General features: G+C 40.0%; 1 protein-coding gene across 2 annotated transcripts in view; it reads left to right on the top strand.

Annotated features, from left to right (window-relative positions):
- LOC146817886 (N-acetylglucosamine transporter UNC93A-like) overlaps window positions 1–21,960 on the top strand; it is a 174,724-nt gene that overhangs the window by 76,367 nt on the left and 76,397 nt on the right. For both annotated transcript variants that reach the window (XM_085611373.1, XM_085611374.1), the window contains 3 exons: window positions 12,068–12,249; window positions 15,620–15,849; window positions 16,594–16,722. In XM_085611373.1, coding sequence (XP_085467499.1) covers window positions 12,068–12,249; window positions 15,620–15,849; window positions 16,594–16,722 — 541 coding nt within the window. The remainder of the gene's footprint in view (window positions 1–12,067; window positions 12,250–15,619; window positions 15,850–16,593; window positions 16,723–21,960) is intronic.

Genomic DNA, 21,960 nt, shown 5'->3' with positions numbered 1-21,960 from the left:
TGTTGAATGTTCACCCTAAGTGGGAAGGGTATGCCCTAGACGTGGATCCCATGCGTGCTAGGCCACCGGTTTCAAGCTAGCCTAGCTGATGAGTGGTGATACCCTGAAACTCATCTCAGGATCCTTGTTTTCCAGTCCAGGGAGGACCTGACCTAGCAGTTCGGGCTAGACTATTGTCATGGAGAGTAGGGGTCAAGACTGATTTGCATATGGTTGGGTCCAAACTGTAATAGCTTGGTGAGCAAAAAAACAATGGATTTAGGCCCAGATCTCTGTACTGTGAGTTTTTGACATTGTTCAGCATTCTGTCCATCAATTGTTCTTTTTGCATTTGTCACCTCAAGTGGTGCGAGGATGCCCAGACATGGGTCCTGTGCTTGCCATGTTACTGGATTCAAGCTATCCTGGGTGATGAGGAGTGATACCTCGAAACCAGTTGCTTGTTTCCAGTCCAGGGAGGACCTGACCTGGCAGTTCAGGCTGGACTGTTCCCATGGGGAGCAGGGTCAAGACTGATTTGAATATGGCTGGGTCCACATTGAGATGGCGGAACGATGAATTAAGGCTCAGATCTCTGTATTGGGGATGAGTGTTTGACATTGTTCAGCATTCCGTCCATCAATTGTTCTTTTTACATTGGACTCCCAAACACTGGGTCCTTTGTATAGAAAGTATGGGGAAAAAAATTCATAGAGAGAAGGAGGATTTGGTTTTAGATTAACAAATTCAACACTAGATGTTTCATGTCCATTCATTGACAGGGTTGAATAAATATTTGACTCACAAAAGGCCATATGTGTTATTTATCAAAGTGAATGTATGTTTGGAATGTCAATATTACTTTGAAAGTGCATCCAATGACTTATAATCCTTATGTAGACATTAATTAGGGGAAAGACCTATGCCTTGATCATAGTCAACTAAAATAAAATTAATAAATCTCAGATAGAGTAACAGCAGGATAAGTGACAAAGAGTAGGACTTCTTCAGTGTCAATGGATATAATATTGCTGATGGACTGAATCATGATGTCGTTGGGGATAAAATTAATGAAAATAAGAAAGGACAGAGGGACAATTACAAGAGCATATTCATTAAATAGTATGGAAGCCCCACCCTCTGCAGTGACCATGTGAATTTCTTATGATTGTGAAGTGGTGGAGTTAGTCTGAATAAAGCCACACAATTGGTTATATTGGAAATGGTTTAAAGTACGGGATATAGGGCAGATTTCTAGCCACTGTAAGGTACAGAACATAACATCTCTGCTGAGCAATCAATATCCTTCTACACAAGAAGTGAGGCTGAGGGCTATACCTGCGGTAATGTTGATCACGTACAGCCTTTGCAAATTATGAGAAACAGACAAGGCAGTGATAAAGTCAGATTCATCTATGTTAATCTGGGAGGGGAGAGATCAGGGTAGAATGCTCAGTGACATGAGGGAAATAGGGCCATACAAGTCACATCAGAGGAGGTCTTTGTCAGGTTTAAGTATCAGGATTATCATGGATTGGAGCACTGTAGGAGAGAAGCACCCTGCAAATAGCGACCTAGAGGAAAATGACCGGGGCCCCGGGGTAGGGAGGATGGCATAAGCCCAACAGAACTAGTACTCATCTTTAAGGGCCCAGGCATCTACCCATCTTATTTGTTTTTTTAAATAAATTTACAGATTTTATTTTGGCAACGATATAAAGACAATTGACACATGTCATGGCAATTCTTTACACAATATATTAAGAAAGATAAAGAAAAAAACAATATTCTTTAAGAGCAAATTTCTTCAGCTTAAGTCACCCCAATAGTTTTAACCTCAGAGAAAAGGGCAAGTGCAATAAATAACCTAAGTAAAAAAAGATCCAATACACAATTCATAAATATCTGTGACCAATCATATCAAACCATCAGAGAGAGGTGGAATGGGAGATACAGCAGTGTAGTGCATACCACCCTGCCTTACCCTATCGCCCCAAGAAGGGCAGACCAGGAAGTAGAAAATATGTTCTTAATGTTTATCCTCACTATCCTTGTCTCATTCAGCAATCTGGCAATTGGCGCCCAAATTATTCATCCTAACTTTATTTTCCTTCGTTCTCTCAGCTTATATACAGAAGTTTCTATATTATATACAACTAACATCTTAGTCCGCCAATTGGTAAAGACAGGTAGATCGACACTTAGCGACTGAGAGGTAACACGCAGATGGGCAATAGCCATTGCTATAATAACAGAAACTGTACTCTCTAATATCCCCAGAATTATTAAAGTGGGAGTGATGGACACTGGTGCTCCTAAAACCATGGCTAAAAAAAACTCAAGATCCTGAAAAAAGGTGGCCAGCTTGGGACAAGAGTAGAACATATGTAGAGTGTCAGCTGATTGTAGTCCACATCTGTTGCGCTCCCTCCCCCCTCGTACTGCCCCATTTAGCTATCTTCGCTGGTGTATAATAAAGATCAAGGATAGACATAAAATGTTGGCTTTTAAGGCTCCCTGTTATCAACACCTGATTTGCCAATTTCAGCGAGTCTTCAATATGTATTCCTTTCCTTCTCAGCTTAGTTTCCCATTTTGCACTCTGAGCCTCTATGTCATCAGGGGATTCTTGAATCAGTATCCCGTAAATTTGCCCAATCCAGGCCTTTATCCTCACTGCCTACACCACTGAATTTGTTCTAGTATCAAAGCGGCCCTATTCCCGCTTCCCCTGGGAAAGCTCTGCTCTTGAGGATATTTAAAAAATCTCGCTTATCTACCTCATACAACTCCTGCAAGTTCAGGAAGGATAGGATCTGACCCTCCCTGTACAGATCACCCAGAGATTTACTCCCACTACTCCCCCATCTAAAGGTGACTTGGTCCTGAAAGATTGACGGGGAGGATATCCGGAGCCAAAAAGGGTGTACATGCATTTAGTTTTGGAATATTAATTTCCACCGTACCTGCCTCCATACTTTATAAGCAGCTTTTAGGATTTAAAATGTTGTCTTTTTATAATAGCTGGGTTCAAGTACCTTAATCAGGCATCCCTTGACGACACTCCCCAAGGCTAATTCATAAATAGTCGGTCTTTCCTCCATGGGGACCTCCGCTTCATCCCCCACTATCAAAATACCCAGATGCTGCAGAAGGCAAGCCCAATGATAATAAATGGAGCTGGGGATTGCTCAGCCTCCCGCTGTCTTTGAAGAATCATCCATTTAGATGACCTCCTTGGTTTGCGATACCCCCATAGAAATCTATAGCAACTGTGCAACTACAACTCGTGCAGGAATCTTATCTAACGCACATAACGTCTGTTAAATTACAATGCAAGTGGAGGGAATACATTTGCGCCACAAACTACTCCTCATTTGCCCGGGGGTGCTGGTCTGGGTCTACCTGGGTACCTCCCTTCTAGTGGAGGAGACGGTAGTGGATGTGGAAGGGAGGTACATTTTCCTCAAAGGCAGATTGGATGTTAGGTATTTCTTACTGGGCAATATCTATACACCCAATACAGATCAGGAGGCATTTTGGAATAAGTTATCCACAATACTAACTATTATACTTTAAGTGGTGTGACATACCCTGGATAATAGAGGGTGACTTCAACAACATGCTTGAAATATCACAGGATCGATCGTTTCCACCACTCAGGGGCACTTCGGCTGGCACAGGTGCCTCACTGCTAGGGGGCTGGGTTGATGGATGGGGGATGGTGAATATCTGGAGACACCACAATCCTGACGCACAGGAATATTCTCTCTATTCCGCACAATACAGATTACATGTCCGTCTTGACAGGTTTTTTTTTGTGATTTTTTTTATTTATTGCCATTTTGTTAAAATACAAACACATTACAAATAACAGCCAGTCAGTTGCTTATTCATTACCGTGTTATCAGTACATAATACCATCATGTGAATTATAATTATACTTGTAAACACATTCACTTCTTCGCATAGCCTCTGCGACAACAGGTAGGTATTTCCATGATAAATAGTTGAATCATAAATTTAATGCGATTAGTCGCTGCAAGGCACATTCTCATCCATAAATGTAAAGAGCATAGGGAATTCAATATACCAATGTACACCTGCATGCATAGTAGCCCCATAAAAGGTTTCCCACGTCCTAGCTGGTTCCCCCTCCCGGCTGCTCCTGAGACTTTTCGTGTACAGTCGGCTCTTGATGTTCGCAAGCCCACGTAACAAATGGTTCCCAAATATCTTTGGGCCGAGATGTGGAGGGCATCAGCTCCCAGAAAGTGGTCAATTATGAGCGGCCAAAAGTTACATCTTTTATCCAGTCTTCTATAGATGGAATCCTCCTACCCCCCAATGGATGGCTACCCGTCTTTTAGCAAAAAGGAGTAATAAAGTGTGCAGCTTCCTAAACTTTACAGGTGTATCCTTAACATACGCCAACAGCTCTTGTATGGGATTGGGATCCCCAACCAACCCAGTTATTTGGTGTATTATATTAAACACATTGGACCAATACATTTCCAAACGCGGGCAGTCCCATGCAATATGTAAGAACCCAGCCGGAGCAATCCCGCATCTCCAGCAGCTGTTGTCATCCTTGAGACCTATACGGTGCATATTGGTAGGTGTCCTATAGAATCTGTGTAGGAATTTAAAATGTATTAGGCGGATTTTGTAGTTAGGAGAGAGTGCCGTTAGTTAGCTTCAACAATACAACCATTGGTCTTCCATGAGTGGCGGTTGGAGGTCTTCGTTCCACGCCATTAATGCCCGGGGCTTCGTCAGAGGCGCTGATGTCTGCACATGGGTATATATCCTAGTGATGAGACGGCGAGGGGAAGCCGTTTTAAGTACATTTTCTAAAGCACTTAGAGTGGGCAGAGCGTCTGGAAAAGTGTTATGTAAAGATCGACACGCTGCTTTGAGTTTATGATATGCAAATAATTTGGAAAAAGCCACCTGCCTATCCTCCACTGCCGTCGGGGGAGGGTGGAACGAGCCCTCTGGATAGAGGTCTGCAAAGTTATGAAGTTTCATTTTGTGTGCCAGTTCCCCTCCAATTCCGTCTCCCGTGGGGAACAGCAGTGGATTATGTGCCAGGGGCATTGCCGGGGCATATGGGATGAGAGTGCCAGTTCTCTTCCGTAACTCATTCTAGGCCCAACGTAGGGTCTCCACGGTATCTATGTCATCTCTAGGGCATCTGTATTCCTTAAACAGGGCAACCTGCAGAGGAAGGGGAGTCGCGATGGCTGCCTCCACAGCCACGTGAGGTTGAAAAGGAGTAGGGTGTACCCAGTAGTGTTTAAAACTGAGCCTGCGCGCTCCATGCATACAATTGCATGTCAGGAGGTCCCATTCCACCCTGACGCAAAGGAAGTGTTAAAAGGTCCCATGAAATTCAAGCCTGTCCACCTGCCCATACCAGGGAGATCAACAGGGACCTCAATGTTTAAAAAAAGGCTTGCATAAGGACTAGGGGGAGATTTATAAATAAATAAAGGAATTTCGGTAACATCACCAGCTAAAGAGAGTTGGAGCCCAGCCCATACAGCTATCTTTCCTTCCAGCCGGGTCATGGCACGGCCATAATTCAAATTCCACAGGACCTGTATATCCCTGCTAATCCATATGCCTAAATACTTCACGGGTTCCACTGTCCACTGAAGCGGGAACTCAGAAGGGCTTTGGATAGTGTTACCTGTCAAAGGAAAAATAACAGATTTAGCCCAGTTGATCGAAATACCTGAAAGGCTACCAAATTTAATAAATTCCCTCAATAACGGATCCAGGTTTGATGCTGGATCTGATACATATAACGTAACATCGTTGGCATATAATGAAATTAAAAGACTACGGGCACTAAAGCCAGTCTTGACAGATTTTTAAGGACACCCAACATGCTGCCATATGTCACACAGGCAGACTACCTTGGCCGTACACATTCCGACCATAACCCACACTGTGTATCAATAGCATGGAATGCACAGCCCTCTCCATTTCCAAAACGGAGATTACAACCCACCCTACTAGAAGATCCACCCTTCAGCGAATCCCCTCGCACAGCTATAATAGAGTACTTTGCGTATAGTATAGACTCAGCGTTACCTGGTTTGCAGGAATGGGATGCATTTAAGGTGGTGCTAAGGGGTGACTGCTTGGTAAAGGGCAGTGGAATGCGGAGGCAGATGGAGAAGGAGCTCCATGAAGTGAAGCATAACCTAATGTTACAGGAGAAATGCGCGATTTGTGACCCTGCGTGCTCTATACAATATACGACCGCGAAGAGAACACATGCAACATTAATGGAAATGCTCAATTATGAGGTGCACTCTGCTAAGACACATGCAATGGCAGATCGCTCTGGTACCTTACTGGCGTGGTTGATCCAGCAAGAACAACCGCGCTCTCCCACTACGGCATTGCACTCCCCTGATGGTTTGCAAGAATACGCACAGTACGAAATACACAGGGAAATGATCCTACAATTCTCCTTGTTATATCAGTCATCCCTGGTAACATCGGAGTCGGAAACACAGGAATTTCTTGACTGCCTTCCCCTCCCCATACTTACACCTGACCAGTGCGCAGAATTAAACAAGCCAATTTTATTTACTGAAATACATGGAGCGATTTGCTCCTTTGCATCAGGCAAGGTACCGGGCCCAGATGGTTTCCTGGCGGGGATGTACAAGGCGTATTCTGATCTTTTAGCACAGAGATTGCAGAAAATATATAAAGAGGCACTGCGTCTAAAGCATCTTCCAGACTCTATGTGTGAAGCCTCGCTGGTTACTCTGCTGAAGCCAGAAAGAGACCCCAAGCAACTTGGCTCTTATCACCCACTGGCACTATTAAATGTGGATTATAAAGTTCTGGCCAGTCTGACACCATTAATGCCCTATTTAATACACAAAGACCAAAATGGGTTTGTCCCAGACCGGTCCACAACACTTAACTCACAACATCAACATAATTTCCTATGCCAATGACACCTGGCTTGTCCTCTCACTCTCAGCAGACCCCACTACGATGAAAACCAACTTCCACAACTGCATGAAGATCATCTGAGCCTGGATGAAAGACAACTGCCTGAAGCTGAACACGAACAAGACCAAAGTGCTGATTTTCGGCAGCCGCACCTCCCTCTGGAACGAATTCTGGTGGCCAGTGGAACTCGGACCTACCCCTTACACTCAGAAAGACCACGAACGTAACCTCGGCATCCTCCTGGACAGCGAAGTCTCCATGAAACAACAGGTCAACACAATTTTCTCAGCTTGCTTCCACACTCTACACAATGCTATGCAGAATCTTCAAATGGCTTCCCATTACCACAAGGAAAACAGTCATGTAGGCCCTCATCGCCAGCCGTTTGGACTGCATAAATGCACTCTATGCAGGCACCACTAGCAAACTCTTGAGAAGACTCCAGACGATCTAGAACGTAGCAGCTAGACTGATCCTCAACCTGCCAGCAAAAAAGCCCACATCACTCAGCACTTGAGATGTCTCCACTGGCTCCCCACCCAGAAAACATGCCAACTCAAGCTTCTGACCCACGCATACAAAACCCTCCATGACCAAGGGTCGGCATACACTCACCACTGCCTAATCTTCCACTAACCATCCAGAAACCTCCACTCTGCTCATCTTGTCCTCGCACAGACACGGCGCATCTGCTGCTGCAGCACCAGAGGACGCACTTCCTCCCACCTTGCTGCGAAATCCTGGAACTCCCTTTCCCAGCACCTTCAAATATCACCCTTTTTGAAAATTGTCAGGAAGGGACTCAAGACCTGGCTCTTCAACTGAGACCCTCAGCCCAGCACCTGCAAACCCTACCGGGTGATAAGCCACGATATACAAGTAGTTATTGATTGATGATTGATTGGGGAGAGGAGAAATGGGACTCCCGGACTGCCCACCCAGGTAGCCTTGACAAGATTCTCAAAGGAAAGTGGTCCCATGGGGATCCCTTCCCCTTTCCAAATCAGTTACAACCTCCGTTAAGATGATGGTAACTCATCAATGGTTTTGAATCGCAATTGCAGCCACAAACCATAGATACATACCATGCCAATTCACAATTAGGAAGGAATACCCCTTTCACAGCACTTGCGAGTTACAATTCGGTGTAAGACGCAAATTTCATTTTGTGAGTTGGAAATGTTTTTCTGACTCTCAAAATGGACTTAGTATATAGATAATGACTCTTTTGCAGTCACAAACAGAGTGAGTTTATGAATCACTAGGTTTGCGACCACAAATGGGCTTTGTACATTAGGCCATAGTTTTCAAGCTTTCCTTCAGGTATCTCCACATAGTTAAAGTTCCAAAGGAGTACAAGCCTCGGTTTTCCAGCTCAATACCTAGTCACAAAGTTTGCAGGTGACCTTTTTTGTATTGTTTGTATTTCCTGAGAGCATTAGTGAAAAAGACCAAAATGACAGAATCTTTGGGAATTTGTCTACTGCCTATGAAGTTTCTCTTGTACAAATCACATCTTTACCTTCCTGTTCTAAAGGTGCAGAAATGTGTGATGATAAAGCACTTCCTTTGTCTCCAGTGGTCGACATGTTCCTCCAACATAAAATAAAGTAGTCTAAGCTTTTCTGGTGGATTGGATTTAGGTATCTGGCGCCAAGAGAGATGTCACATTTATATTAATCGTTTGATTATATTCGAACGGTGCTATAAGGTAGGAAGAACCACCTAGACTCCCTAGAATTAAGAGTAAAAACTCTAACCAATTAAGATCACTCCTTAGCACACGTTTCTGATTATAAGCAGTAGGTATAAGCAGTATATTAGCATAAATAAACAATATGTAAATCAGGAATCGGTCGTTTCTTCTTGTCAGTTGTTCTTTAATAGTATATACTTCTCCTTAGTCTGTCTGTCACCAGCCAACACGTGTTTCGTTGCCTATGGGAATAGTCGACCCGCAACTTTGTCAAGGCTGTTGTATGAAGAAACAAAGTAATATATATATATACTTGTAATATTCGTCGTTACATATTTAGAATAACTTAGAACAATTCGGATTCGCATTAGCCCAGGTGATGCTAGTGCAACCTTCATACCAGATGCAACACAATTATACAATCTTCCGGTTACATAAAGTGTTTAACAAAAAGTGTGATCCATACGTTTTAATGGTCTTGTACATTGCATAGCAGTCTATGATCCTAATTGGAGTGGAGAGAAATGGTGGTGGTAATCGTGAAGTGAAATATAAACATCTAGGCGTATCGATTCAGGTGGTAGTAGGTGTAAGCTAGCGGTAACACTAACGGTTGAGGTGCCACCCTTCATAAAGGTGAAAAGCCCGAAGTGATACGTTTTATGTAAAGTGGTCTAATAAGATTGTCCTTATTTTGAGTGGTGCCTGATAACATAAAAAGGCATATCTACCTCTATTCAGACTGAGTAAACAAGCTGAAAGTATAAGAGGAGAACACGGACATCTAGTAAGTCAACGGTTCTATTGAGTATCCAAAGTTTATAAGTTAAGAATGGATATAAATATATATATTGTTTGTCATACTTAGTCAGCGGTAATAATTCCAAACCGCAGATGGTTTCACTTTTCTTATTCGTTTCTTGTGCGATATATTCCTCGTCTTTTGTTGGTGCTGTAAATAATCACAAAGCACCGTCCATATGTAAACATTGTATGGATGTTAATGGTATACAGTTCAGTACGAGCCTCAATATATAGTTAAGCGTAATGACAAACTATATTGTCACTAATGAAGGCATGTTCTCATAGTGATTGGTTATATCACAGAGTGTTTTAAAAAATACGAGTCAAGTCGTTAGGCTCGTATAGATATTCTGCCACAATAGATAAATAAAACGTTCAAATCCCCATACTTCTAATTTGAAATCGAGAGCTCTAATGATTTGTAGAGCTGTAACAAATCTATCATTCCAAATCTGAGCTATATCAGCTCGAAGTGTAAAGTCGCGTAAGTTATGGAGTCGGGGGGAAAGAACTTACCTATATTTTGTAGTTTAGCGGTGTATCAAGTGTCCGTGGTGGTCGCTCCAGTCGAGTACGCTGGCGTCAGTTTCGCCGTGTACGAGTTACTAAGTTATAGACGAGATCACGTATTCAAGTCAGCGTGGGGACTCGTGATTAGCATGATAGTGGAAGTAGAAGTAGGACTAAGAATGACTATAGTTCTAGCGGTCGCCATCTTGGAACGTATAGTGAGAAGCGTAGTGAGGAGGTAGTGGTATTGTGAATGATTCGATATATTGTAACGGTGTACTATTCAATTCCAGTCTCTCCACCGATTAGATTCATTACAAAACATAAGTGAAAATTCATAGTATATACTTAAAGACACAATTAAAAATTCATATTTCATCATGCGAAAATGACAGAGAAAAGTCGAGTGAAAAAAGATAACATCACATACAAAGAAAGAAGAGCACTTAGAACACTCAGTGAGAATAAAGAGTTAACCATTAGGGAAGCAGACAAAGGTGGCAACATGGTAATTATGTCCAGCACAGATTATGATACGCCTAACGACTTGACTCGTATTTTTTAAAACACTCTGTGATATAACCAATCACTATGAGAACATGCCTTCATTAGTGACAATATAGTTTGTCATTACGCTTAACTATATATTGAGGCTCGTACTGAACTGTATACCATTAACATCCATACAATGTTTACATATGGACGGTGCTTTGTGATTATTTACAGCACCAACAAAAGACGAGGAATATATCGCACAAGAAACGAATAAGAAAAGTGAAACCATCTGCGGTTTGGAATTATCACCGCTGACTAAGTATGACAAACAATATATATATGTATATCCATTCTTAACTTATAAACTTTGGATACTCAATAGAACCGTTGACTTACTATATGTCCGTGTTCTCCTCTTATACTTTCAGCTTGTTTACTCAGTCTGAATAGAGGTAGATATGCCTTTTTATGTTATCAGGCACCACTCAAAATAAGGACAATCTTATTAGACCACTTTACATAAAACGTATCACTTCGGGCTTTTCACCTTTATGAAGGGTGGCACCTCAACCGTTAGTGTTACCGCTAGCTTACACCTACTACCACCTGAATCGATACGCCTAGATGTTTATATTTCACTTCACGATTACCACCACCATTTCTCTCCACTCCAGTTAGGATCATAGACTGCTATGCAATGTACAAGACCATTAAAACGTATGGATCACACTTTTTGTTAAACACTTTATGTAACCGGAAGATTGTATAATTGTGTTGCATCTGGTATGAAGGTTGCACTAGCATCACCTGGGCTAATGCGAATCCGAATTGTTCTAAGTTATTCTAAATATGTAACGACGAACATTACAAGTATATATATATTACTTTGTTTCTTCATACAACAGCCTTGACAAAGTTGCGGGTCGACTATTCCCATAGGCAACGAAACACGTGTTGGCTGGTGACAGACAGACTAAGGAGAAGTATATACTATTAAAGAACAACTGACAAGAAGAAACGACCGATTCCTGATTTACATATTGTTTATTTATGCTAATATACTGCTTATACCTACTGCTTTTAATCAGAAACGTGTGCTAAGGAGTGATCTTAATAAAATAAAGTAGTACCTTTGTCTCCTGTTTTACAGAAAATTATGGCAGTGTTCAAGCGTAGGTGCTTTTTATCACACATGCACTTTGTTCAGGTGGATGGATAAGTACATTTTCAAACACTGAAAGCATTATTTTTCCTTTAATATTCCAAGACCATGTGAGTTTTTTTACACTTTGCTAAATATGATTGCACATTGTAAACACAAATTTCAGCCTTGGCATCATCTAAAGCAAACATTGTAGGGTACCATATAATGCAATACTTGCTGATTCTCTTCACTACCTCTGCTACCGATTTGGCACGCAATGTGCAAAAAAGAAAGATCCATTATACTTCTCTCTGAGTCAAACGCCATTGTCAGTGATTGCTGAAGGTAGGCTTTGTACGGCTGGTGATAGACAGTGGCATACCAAACTTTTCTCCAGATAATGCAGTGTAACTTTCATTTTTATTCCACCAAATTGATGTTTGCTTTTTTTACAGAGCAGCCTGAATCCTATTATGGGGATGGGTGTCGCCTCATTGAGTGTCATCTACGGCTCCCTCATCATTTCTTCAATGTTCCTGCCATCGATACTAATCAGAAAATTTGGTTGCAAGTGGACTCTGGTTGGCTCCATGTGTTGCTATGTCACATACACGTTGGCAAACTTCTACCCACAATGGTACTGAACATATTAAACATTTGTCATGTAGTAAAAAACATGAACTGCTGTAGACCACCATTAAATTCAATGATACACCATGCATTCAGGGATTTCAAGGCCATATGCATGAGAGGAAAGGTGAACTACAAGAACCAGAATGCAGTGCTGTTTGCCAAAAAGCCCCTTCTGGTGCTACCCATGATATCTGGCTACTTGGTGACTAGGAGCTATATTGTTTGTTTTCACTTTCAAATCTGGATCTCGTGCGCCTACCTAAAAACCTGCCATCCTGAAAAATATAAAAACAAGTATTGCGAAAGCCAACAGCTCTCTCCTTTTAGGAAATATTGGCTCTGCCAATGTCGTTGGGTAATTCTGTGCAGCGTTAGCAAATGAAAAAGAAACACTTTAATTCCCCAATGTACATCTATTATTAATTCACCTATGTTGCTCACATTCCTTAATGTGATAATTTGCTACATGTTGGTTTACTTTCCATTGTGTACCTCACTGCCTTTGTCTTTTGGCCCTAAGGCTATAATATCATTACAAAGGGTCTCATTTAGAACTTGGTGGCTGGCCTGTCCTGTGCCAGGGCAACGAAGTAATTTACTCCATCGCCCTGATGGCGGTGTCAACTGCCAAATTTTGAAATGTCCGTTGGCCTGAAGGATATTTCAAGCACTGACAGGAACCACCATCAAGGCAGTTCCTGCCAATGCATTGAAACTTTGCAGAATGGCTTCGTCAAACATGACAGAGCATTACGGCAAAGTTAAAAAATACATCATTTTCAAAACGAAAATTTCTAAGCAGGATTTTTGTTATGAAAATAAAAAAACAGTGTCTCCCTCGCCATGGGAGCTTCCTCTCAAGGTGAGGTAACATTGAAAAACAGCTATATGTCTGCCCATCTAAATTAGGTGGGTGTACATATAGCCAAATCTCCAATGGCCCTTAATCCGTTGTGCCCTCTGGTAGGTTTGGCCACGGCCAGACATAGTAGTCTCAGCCATCGTGGAACTATGGTCTATTTGAATCAAAACCTGGCAGGTGGACCATAATGTTGGCAGGGAGGAAACTCTGTCAAGAGTTAAATCGAGCCTTTAGTATTTTAGTCTCTTTTTTTTAAACTGTACAATGAGCTTCTGATACACATAAGTATATTGTCCTTATTAGTTATATTTAAAGTTATTAGGAAAAACTCTCAAAAGGATCACCATCTTGGCATAGCCCGCGAATCTTTGTTGAGTATTGTGTATTTTTATTATGACTGATAGTTACTTATTTCCCATTTGTTATCTATATTTGTGAAATGATTTAGATTGAAGTGCTCTTTTAAATATAAAAAAAAATATGTCTTTTGAGTGGAGAATCGAAGTGCCATGACACGATTATATCCCTCTGAGTTTTTCTGTAATAAAATGTGAGGCATTAGCATATACCATGCTGTGCGTAATGCACAAGTCATATAATCTCATTAATGGGCAGCCAAAATAAATTAAAATGTGAATTAAATAAAAGACAGAATAATAAAGAAATGATTATGGCATAATACGACCCTCACAGGGAACTCTGGATATTCAATGATCTAAATAGTTGAAAAATAGGTGATACCATCTTGTGAATATGAAGTGGTACATTTCGGTATCAAATTTCATACTGCTGCTAACTCTACTGTCCCTTTTTTGTGTCAAGATTCTTTTAAATCCTTGCCTCAGGTGTATTTGAAAAAGCATTAACATATGTTTCTTTTATTTAAGTTAACTTTTAGATAATTTTTTGTTTTACTTTTTCAGTAGACATTTTGAAACCTCGATAGAGCATTCAAATTTAAATTATTCCATTTAAATAAAAATCAGCTATCACAAAAGTAGAAATGATGTGCCAAAAATACACATACATCAATGATACTTAAAAACATTGTAAAAAATGTTTTTAAGTATGGTAAAAAATGACTGTACACTGAATTACAAAAGTAGAGACATCACAACATATTTAATGTGTATACATTGGCTTAACATTTTTAAAATATTGTACTTCTATAGTAATACTTCACATACTCATAAATACCTTCGTGAATCATCCACAAAATGAGCATGTATTGTCAACCTAAATACACAAATGTGTCTAAGGATTATGTTATGCATCTCTTAATTGAAATGATTTAAATCTTCAGCTCTCTGGTTCTTTATAACATCTTCTTGGTTAAACATATAATACTGGAGCATGAACTGATAAGATTGAATACATTTGAAAAGAATACATATTAGTGGACATCTGGATTGAAACAACACCTACAATCTTCAAGCAGCCTTTGGTCAAATGCCTCTTAATAGGCTCATAAAACCTTATTAGGGATACATTTAATCTTAGGTGGTATATCCATAAAAAGGGTCAAATAGCTTATTACAGATATTATCTTGACAGATAATGCTGTTGTAAAACTTTTGGTTTTATTGAATTGGATGTTTAATCTCATTATATACAGTGAAATGCTATTTATAGTTATCCATAGTTTTCCATGATCATTCTGTTGAGATCATTTCTAATGAGAGAGACAGGTGAAAATATATTGCTGTGCCTCCATTTGCTGCAGAAGGTGTGTATACTCCCTAACTGATGTTCCTTATGCTTATCAATTTTTCAGTAAAACAATGCTCCTCTTGAAACAATATTTTTCTTGAATAGGTTCCACAAAAGGTTTAATTAGATGAGATAAGAAAGTTTTTTTGTTCCTTCCCAGTAAAAAATATACCGCTAACATTCCATGATAATTTGAGCATTTACCACTAATTATAAGGAAAATATTAACTCCTACCTACCAGAGTAACCTAACCATAACTATTTTAAAGAACTTTTGCTTTTATGAAACACAACTTTTTCAGTCAAATGTAAATACTACATCAATATAAGAATGGCATTGCAATACACACCCTGGGGTAATACTAAAAAAATCTAAAAGAAGAACAAAATTAGAACGATAAAAGGAAAGGAAGTGAAGTGGCAACAGGCCCAAACTGAGCAGAAATGCAAGTAAAATGTTTTGGACTGATGGCAGAGATGAGGAATCCAACGAAAAGCTCCCTGTACACAGAAACATATTTAGCAAAGCAAAGAAACAGTTAAATATATTTAATGTACAACATATTCATCACAGAGACCTATGTAAGAAAACCCAACAAGAAAGTTATTAATACATTCAGAAAACAATAACTAAGTTAATTGCATAGACTAGAATTACATGGGTAAAGTAATCTTTGGAGGCCCAGTGAAATCGATGGCAAGAAACACATCCAATTTATTAAAATGAATACAGGACAATGGCCAGTCAGTGTCTTTGTAAAGAAACCTTAGCAATTTAATAAATTACTGCATTACTTTTCAGGTACACTTTGATCCCAACTGCTGTTATCCTGGGATTTGGAGGAGGCCCATATTGGGCTTCAAAATGCACCTACCTTACATTAAGTGGACTTAGGTATGCAGAGAAAAAAGGAAAAGACAAGATGGACGTTGTCAACTTGTACTTTGGAATATTTTTCCTGGTATACCAATCATCGGGTGTATGGGGAAATCTAATTTCTTCTTTGATATTTAGTCAGAGAACCCTTAATGGTAAGTAGTGTACATTTCTTTGTTTTTCTTATTAGCATTTAACCATTTCACATATTAAATGTACCTGACCCAGTTTCACTAAGTTGGTCCATTACTGAACACTGCAAACGTCCTACAAACATAGTACGCTTTAGTGGGAGTATATCTGTCTCAAAAATGCCAATAGTGTCTTAAGAATGATACATCTCCACTTGAGTACTTCTCACTGAGGTACCACATGAAAGACATGTCACTACAGTACTATATGAATTAGTATTTAGTGCCCAAAAGTGCATCTAGTACCTCTAATTGTGAAGAGTGTTAAATTATTTCAGGCCGGCATCAAAATAGCTACAACTCTGTGAAACACACAATTTTCGGAACTTGATGAAGACCTAACTCTTTCAGTCAATGAGAGGCCATCAAAGGCAATTCACTGTCTAGAGTGCTACCATTCCCTCCTTCATTCATGAATTCATTCATTAATTCATGCATTCATTCATTCAGATTTAACCATTCTGTTCACAGTATTAACAGATTAAAATGACTTTGCTAAAGGGAGCTCAAACCTCCGTGACCAGCTAAAATCTGGGGAGGAAATAAAAAAGAGTCTGTGTTCTCAGGGATCTCACGATTCTGCCAATGGTTGTAATTGCCTTTCCAAGCCACATGGGATTTCAGGGGAACATCATAATGAATTCCCTGTGTTTAGCACTGCTCTTTAAGTACCATCCAAAGTCTAATAATTTCTTTTGGATTCTCTAGGAACTGTCTTCAACTATACATACTGTGGAGCAAGTAATTGTCCAGACATGACGATTGATTCACTTAATTCCACAGAAGCAGCTCGACCGTCAATTGACTTAATCTACATGCTGATGGGAGTTTATACCGGTATGTGTTTCCTCAAGATAATATTTATTTTTGTGTCAAGGAAACTCTGCAAAGTTAACCTGAATATATGAATATATCCCCAGATATCTATTTCTTAACATATTGGCATATCTGGGATGCTTGATCTCATTTCCCTCTTCCATGAACTAGCGCTATGACCTAAAGAAGGCTTCAGTCATGGGGCATATAGGGAGAACAATGCCTTCTGAAAAACCACAGCCCATCACTTACATTTACTTAACAGACCAAACACATGGCTTACCTTCAAAAGCGATAGGGTGTCAAGGTAAATAGTATAACTTGGAAAGTGTAATAACTTTTCAGAACTAAATTAAAAAATAAGAACAGACATTAAGGCTAGTGGTCCTCTGACTCCTATTATATTGAACACAATAGAAAAATAAACGGTGAAAATGCAGGATGAAGAACAGCCCTCCTTAAAATGTGCCGTGATCTCCAATGAGGCTGGTAAAAGTAGTTATTAAGCACATCGGAATTATAAATTGTGGTGTTTCACACAGATTTCAGCTGCTGAAAACACTGTGTACAACATTGGGGAAGGCTTGCCGGAATTAGTGCTGAAACAGTGGTCTCTGCATGTTATACCCCAAAAACCTGAAATCCCCATTGTTTACCCATCTGCAGATTTACTGTGACCCATGAATACTGTAATTACGGAGCAAGGAAAATTACAGGGATTACTCCTGGCCACTGATGTGGACCTTTCTGGTGAGGTAGAATATTTATGAGAAGTTCCAATGAATAGGACTGAACCTAGAGCTTTAAAAGGGTCAAACTACAGCTGAGCCAGCTGGCCGTGGTAGTTTCCCCCCACTTCCACTTTACAGCTCGGGTAGCAAATGAATGCCTGGAAAGTTTGAGAAATTGCTGCACAAAAGAGTCATGCGTTGATGGAAAATTGTTGGTTGGATTTACCTACTGAATTAGAAATTTTTAGATACAGCCATTTTTGTGAAAAATAATAAAGAACATTGTCACTTTCACTCTTACAATCCTTATTCTAGTGTATAATATTCAGGTAGATCAGTACATTATGTGAAATCAGTTATAATTCACTTTACTTTTGGTAAGAGAGCCATAGCACTCTAAAGAAAGATAGCAAATCCATATAGTTTTCTGATTCTGCTTATTTTATAGAAAAATAGGTAGGTGATTGGATAATGAATAACTAGTAGGTGGGAACGACAGAGATAATTAAATTAGTTACATTGAACATTGCATGTATAACGCGTAAATCAGATAACCCAGACTGGGTGAAAGAAGTTGTATGCTTTCAGGAAACCTGGGAAGTGGACCGTATTTTCCTGGATGGTTTTTGCTCTTTTAAAACCCCTGCACTTCCATCTAAGGACAACAGAGCTAAAGAGGGTATTCTCATCTTGACAGAGAATACTAGCAGGATTAAAGTACTCAAGTTCTATAGTGAATCACCTTTCTTCCACTGTTTGATCTGTAAGGCACACAGGAATTGGGACATGAGTATTATCAACCATTATAATAACTGCTTTTCAGGCAATATGGTGCATGTGACATGTTCATTGGAAAAGGTCATTAATGATATTGGTCTCCAGCACCCCAAACCCTTTGACGTAATTTGGATAGGTGATTTTAATGTCCACTACTGCCAGAAGCTCCAGAAGTCTGTATGCGGGTTAACTGATAACAAAGATGATACTATCACCCACTTCAAATACAGTGAATATTGGGACTCTCTGAATAGACTTCTGATCAGTATGAACCTAGCAATAACTAACATGGTGGACCCCCAGCTAGGATGTCTAGCCAAAACACTTGGGAGCTTAGTAAAGGGGACTGCGATTGATTATATTATAGTCTCAGAATCTATCTGTGCTTGATTAACCAAGACACAGGTGACCTTGTCAGTATTTAGTGACCATGCTTCACTTTCATGTGTAAAGAAGTATGAGGGAACACACAAACCAAAGTCACCCATTATACCGAAGCTGGTCTTAACTAGAAAGAATGTCTATATTCTGTGGTGGGACAAAGTAGATAAAGATAGATGTTTCCATGGGGTTCTAAACTGTAAACAGCTAGAGGTGCTGGTATGTTTAAATATAGAGTGTATGCCAGGGCAGGTTATTTTAGCATTTACTGATGTCCTGTCAAAAATTAAACTTGTGCTTACTCGAGATTCTTGCACTAAGAAGTGCCCACTAGTCTGCTGGTTTGATTCAACATGCACTAAAGTGCTGTCTAATTTGCATTCAGCTTTACGTTCATACCCAGAGACTGTTCTCTGGTTCAGAGTCTACAGGCTACAAAGAAGGAGGCCAGATCTACCAGGATAAAGACTTTAAGGGAGGAAGCCTGGGTGAACTTGCAAACAGTCTCCACAAATAAAGATAGTTCTGGATTTTGGAAGGTGGTGAATGCCCCATTTGTGGAGGCCCAACATTAGATTTGCCCATAGAGAAAGGGTGATTGGTGGCCCTCTCCGAGAGGATATACAAGACTATCACTGGCTCCACAGAAGGCAGACAGAGCCTCTCCCTTGGGGATGGAACATCTCCCCTGGTTTTTGAGGTGGTGGATGTAAAGAGAGCACTGGATCAGTGTAGTACCCTGAAGGCCCCATGTCCAGATATGGTACCCCTTGATGTATTTCTGGAGTGCTAGGACCTTTGGGCACCGCTATTGGCGAACGTATTTAACGGCATAGCAAAGGTGGAGCCACGAAGGGGGATAAGCCGAACCCTAAAAATTATTGACCCATCTAGCTGATTGATAGTACAGCCAAACTCATGGGGCATACATTATTACAGAGGCTGGATGAGTGGGCAGAGGCAAATGGTTTTAGAAAGGACAAAGGGACTATTGACCAGTGGCTTAACCTGAGCATGGTGATGGCTAAGTACACAGTGGCTAAGAAAGGCCACATTTCTATGGCCTTCATAGATTTAATGGATGCCTTTGATTGTGTTTTCCATTCTAAATTGTGTGTGATTATGGAGGAGATTGGCATTGATCTTCCCATCATAACCTTCAGAAGACAGATGTATTCCCAGGGGATCACGTGTGTTCGCTATGGTAAGGATGGTGAGTGTACTAAGTTCTTCAGCATTGAATGGGGCATCAGACAGGGGTGCATCCTCGCACCATTTCTGTTTTCTCTCTGTAACAACAAAGTAGAGGCAGTCTTAGCGACGAGCCCAAGAGACATCACGTACATTGGATCAAGTTCCCGCCCTATCCTCCTCTATGTAGAGGATGCAGTGCTCTTAGACAGGACTGTCCGTGCACTGCAGAGAGTCATAGAGGAGTATGCTATTTTTATGGAAAAGCTGGATCGTCATGTAAATGAAACAAATATCTTTGTACGTATTTCTGGGTCATGCCTGAAGAAATGCCTAGATTTCCAAATAGAAAATCGAAGGATTGAGGTGACTGAAATGTTCTCTTACCTGGGAATAATTTGTGATGCTAAATTCTCCTGGAAAAATATGAACTCTAATAGGGCACTGATGTTAGAAAAAAGCATAACACCAATTTTTTACTTTACAAAGAAATCTATTCCTGAGATTTTAGATATATATGCAGTCAAAGCTATTTCCACCGCTAGTTATGGGACTGCAGTCTGGGGGATGGTGGATGTTGAACTGATCCCACAAATTGAAGATGCATTTGGCAAAAGACTTTAACGGTTGCCCCACAGTTGTTCCAACTTTTTGTGCCAGAGCGAGCTGGGCTTACCATACATTACATACACTATTAGGCTTGCATTAATTCTACTTTGCCTCTTGATCTGGAAGAGGGAGACTGTTATCTTGAACCAAAGTATATAGGTAGATTGCCTAAGCCTTGACTTTGCACTAAATATTCCCTGGTTGCAATATGTAAAGCGTACCGTGAAGTGGTTGGGGCTTCCAGAATTATTTGATTCTCCTTCTTCGTGCTTATCATTTACAAAGGCAAGACTCAAGGATATATTCTTAGCAAGGGAAGCTGTCAATAGATGGGAGGCAGATAAGAATAAATCTACTGTTACTCTGTATCAAGTGTCTCTACCTATACAAGGGGCCCAGTCACATCTAGCTTTCATAGAGAACCTGCAGCACCGTTTTATTTTAACAAGATTCCTTTAAAAAAATATTCCATTGATGCTTTGCGTCCCTGCAAAATGTCACTCACTGAGCAAGCTTAATCTTGTGTCCTTCTGATGGATTGTCTATTCAGTCAAATTTACAATTCTTATCCTTTTGCACATTCTTCTGCTCACTAAGGGAAATATTTATTGTGCTGCTTTTGCTTAGGTATAACTTCTTGCAGTGTCGACCAGCACTATCCTTCATACAACAGCTTCACGCCCCACTAGTTTGATTGGCAGTCGCATCGTATCTTTGGGCATGCCTGAATCTAAGACAATACCATGTCATAAGGAAAATGCGGATTAGCCTTTAGGATGGTACACAATAATCATGTTTTATAACAAAATGAATGTTTTATATTGGTCCTTTTTAGCAGTTGTGCATAATTAAGTGCTTTTGAGGATCCTGGATGTGATTAATATTGATTAGGCTTGCTAGGGGCAGTACCGTTTTATTGATAAGGCTACATTTGTTTCCTATCGATTGATGAAGTATTCTTTTTACAAATTTTTAAAAGCAAAATAATGAATTGGGCTATTTCCAAAGAGAATTGTATAATGAATTGTTAGAAATGGTTTTAGCAATGATTATGAGCTTACTGTATATTTATTATGTTCATTCTTAGATGTATGTACTTGTTATGCTACGGAAATGAAGCAAAATAAAGATTTGATGATGAATAACTAGTAGAACGTATTAAAGTCAATATTAATCTTTTCTGCAGATGAAATTATAAAAAATTGACATTTCTCTTCAACAAACAACCCTCAATTAGACACAAATCAGAGAAGTAGCTGGGAGGAGGTGTTGCAGTTTTTCTTGGCCACATGACCCACACCTGAGTACCGAGCACTTGACCAGCTTTGACCCTCAATAAGCCTTTTCTCCCCCTGGGGCAATGGAACCATTTTAAGAAATCTTGATTGATTTGACTTTCTTTTACATGTTCCTGAGGTATCTTTTGATAATATTAGAAATACAATTATAACATTCCTAAAACAAACTTTAAAATCTAAAATGTAAGATTGGAAACTCTAGAGTTGGCATTTTCTTAAAACATGCATAATGCTCTTCTGTCTTTGAGATCAAATTCTCTTGAAGAGTTAAA

This window comes from Triturus cristatus, chromosome 6, assembly GCF_964204655.1.
Source record: "Triturus cristatus chromosome 6, aTriCri1.1, whole genome shotgun sequence".
Taxonomy (NCBI): Eukaryota; Metazoa; Chordata; class Amphibia; order Caudata; family Salamandridae; genus Triturus; species Triturus cristatus.
The sequence above is the reverse complement of the archived record's forward strand: the minus strand, read 5'-3'. Positions and strand labels throughout refer to the sequence as shown.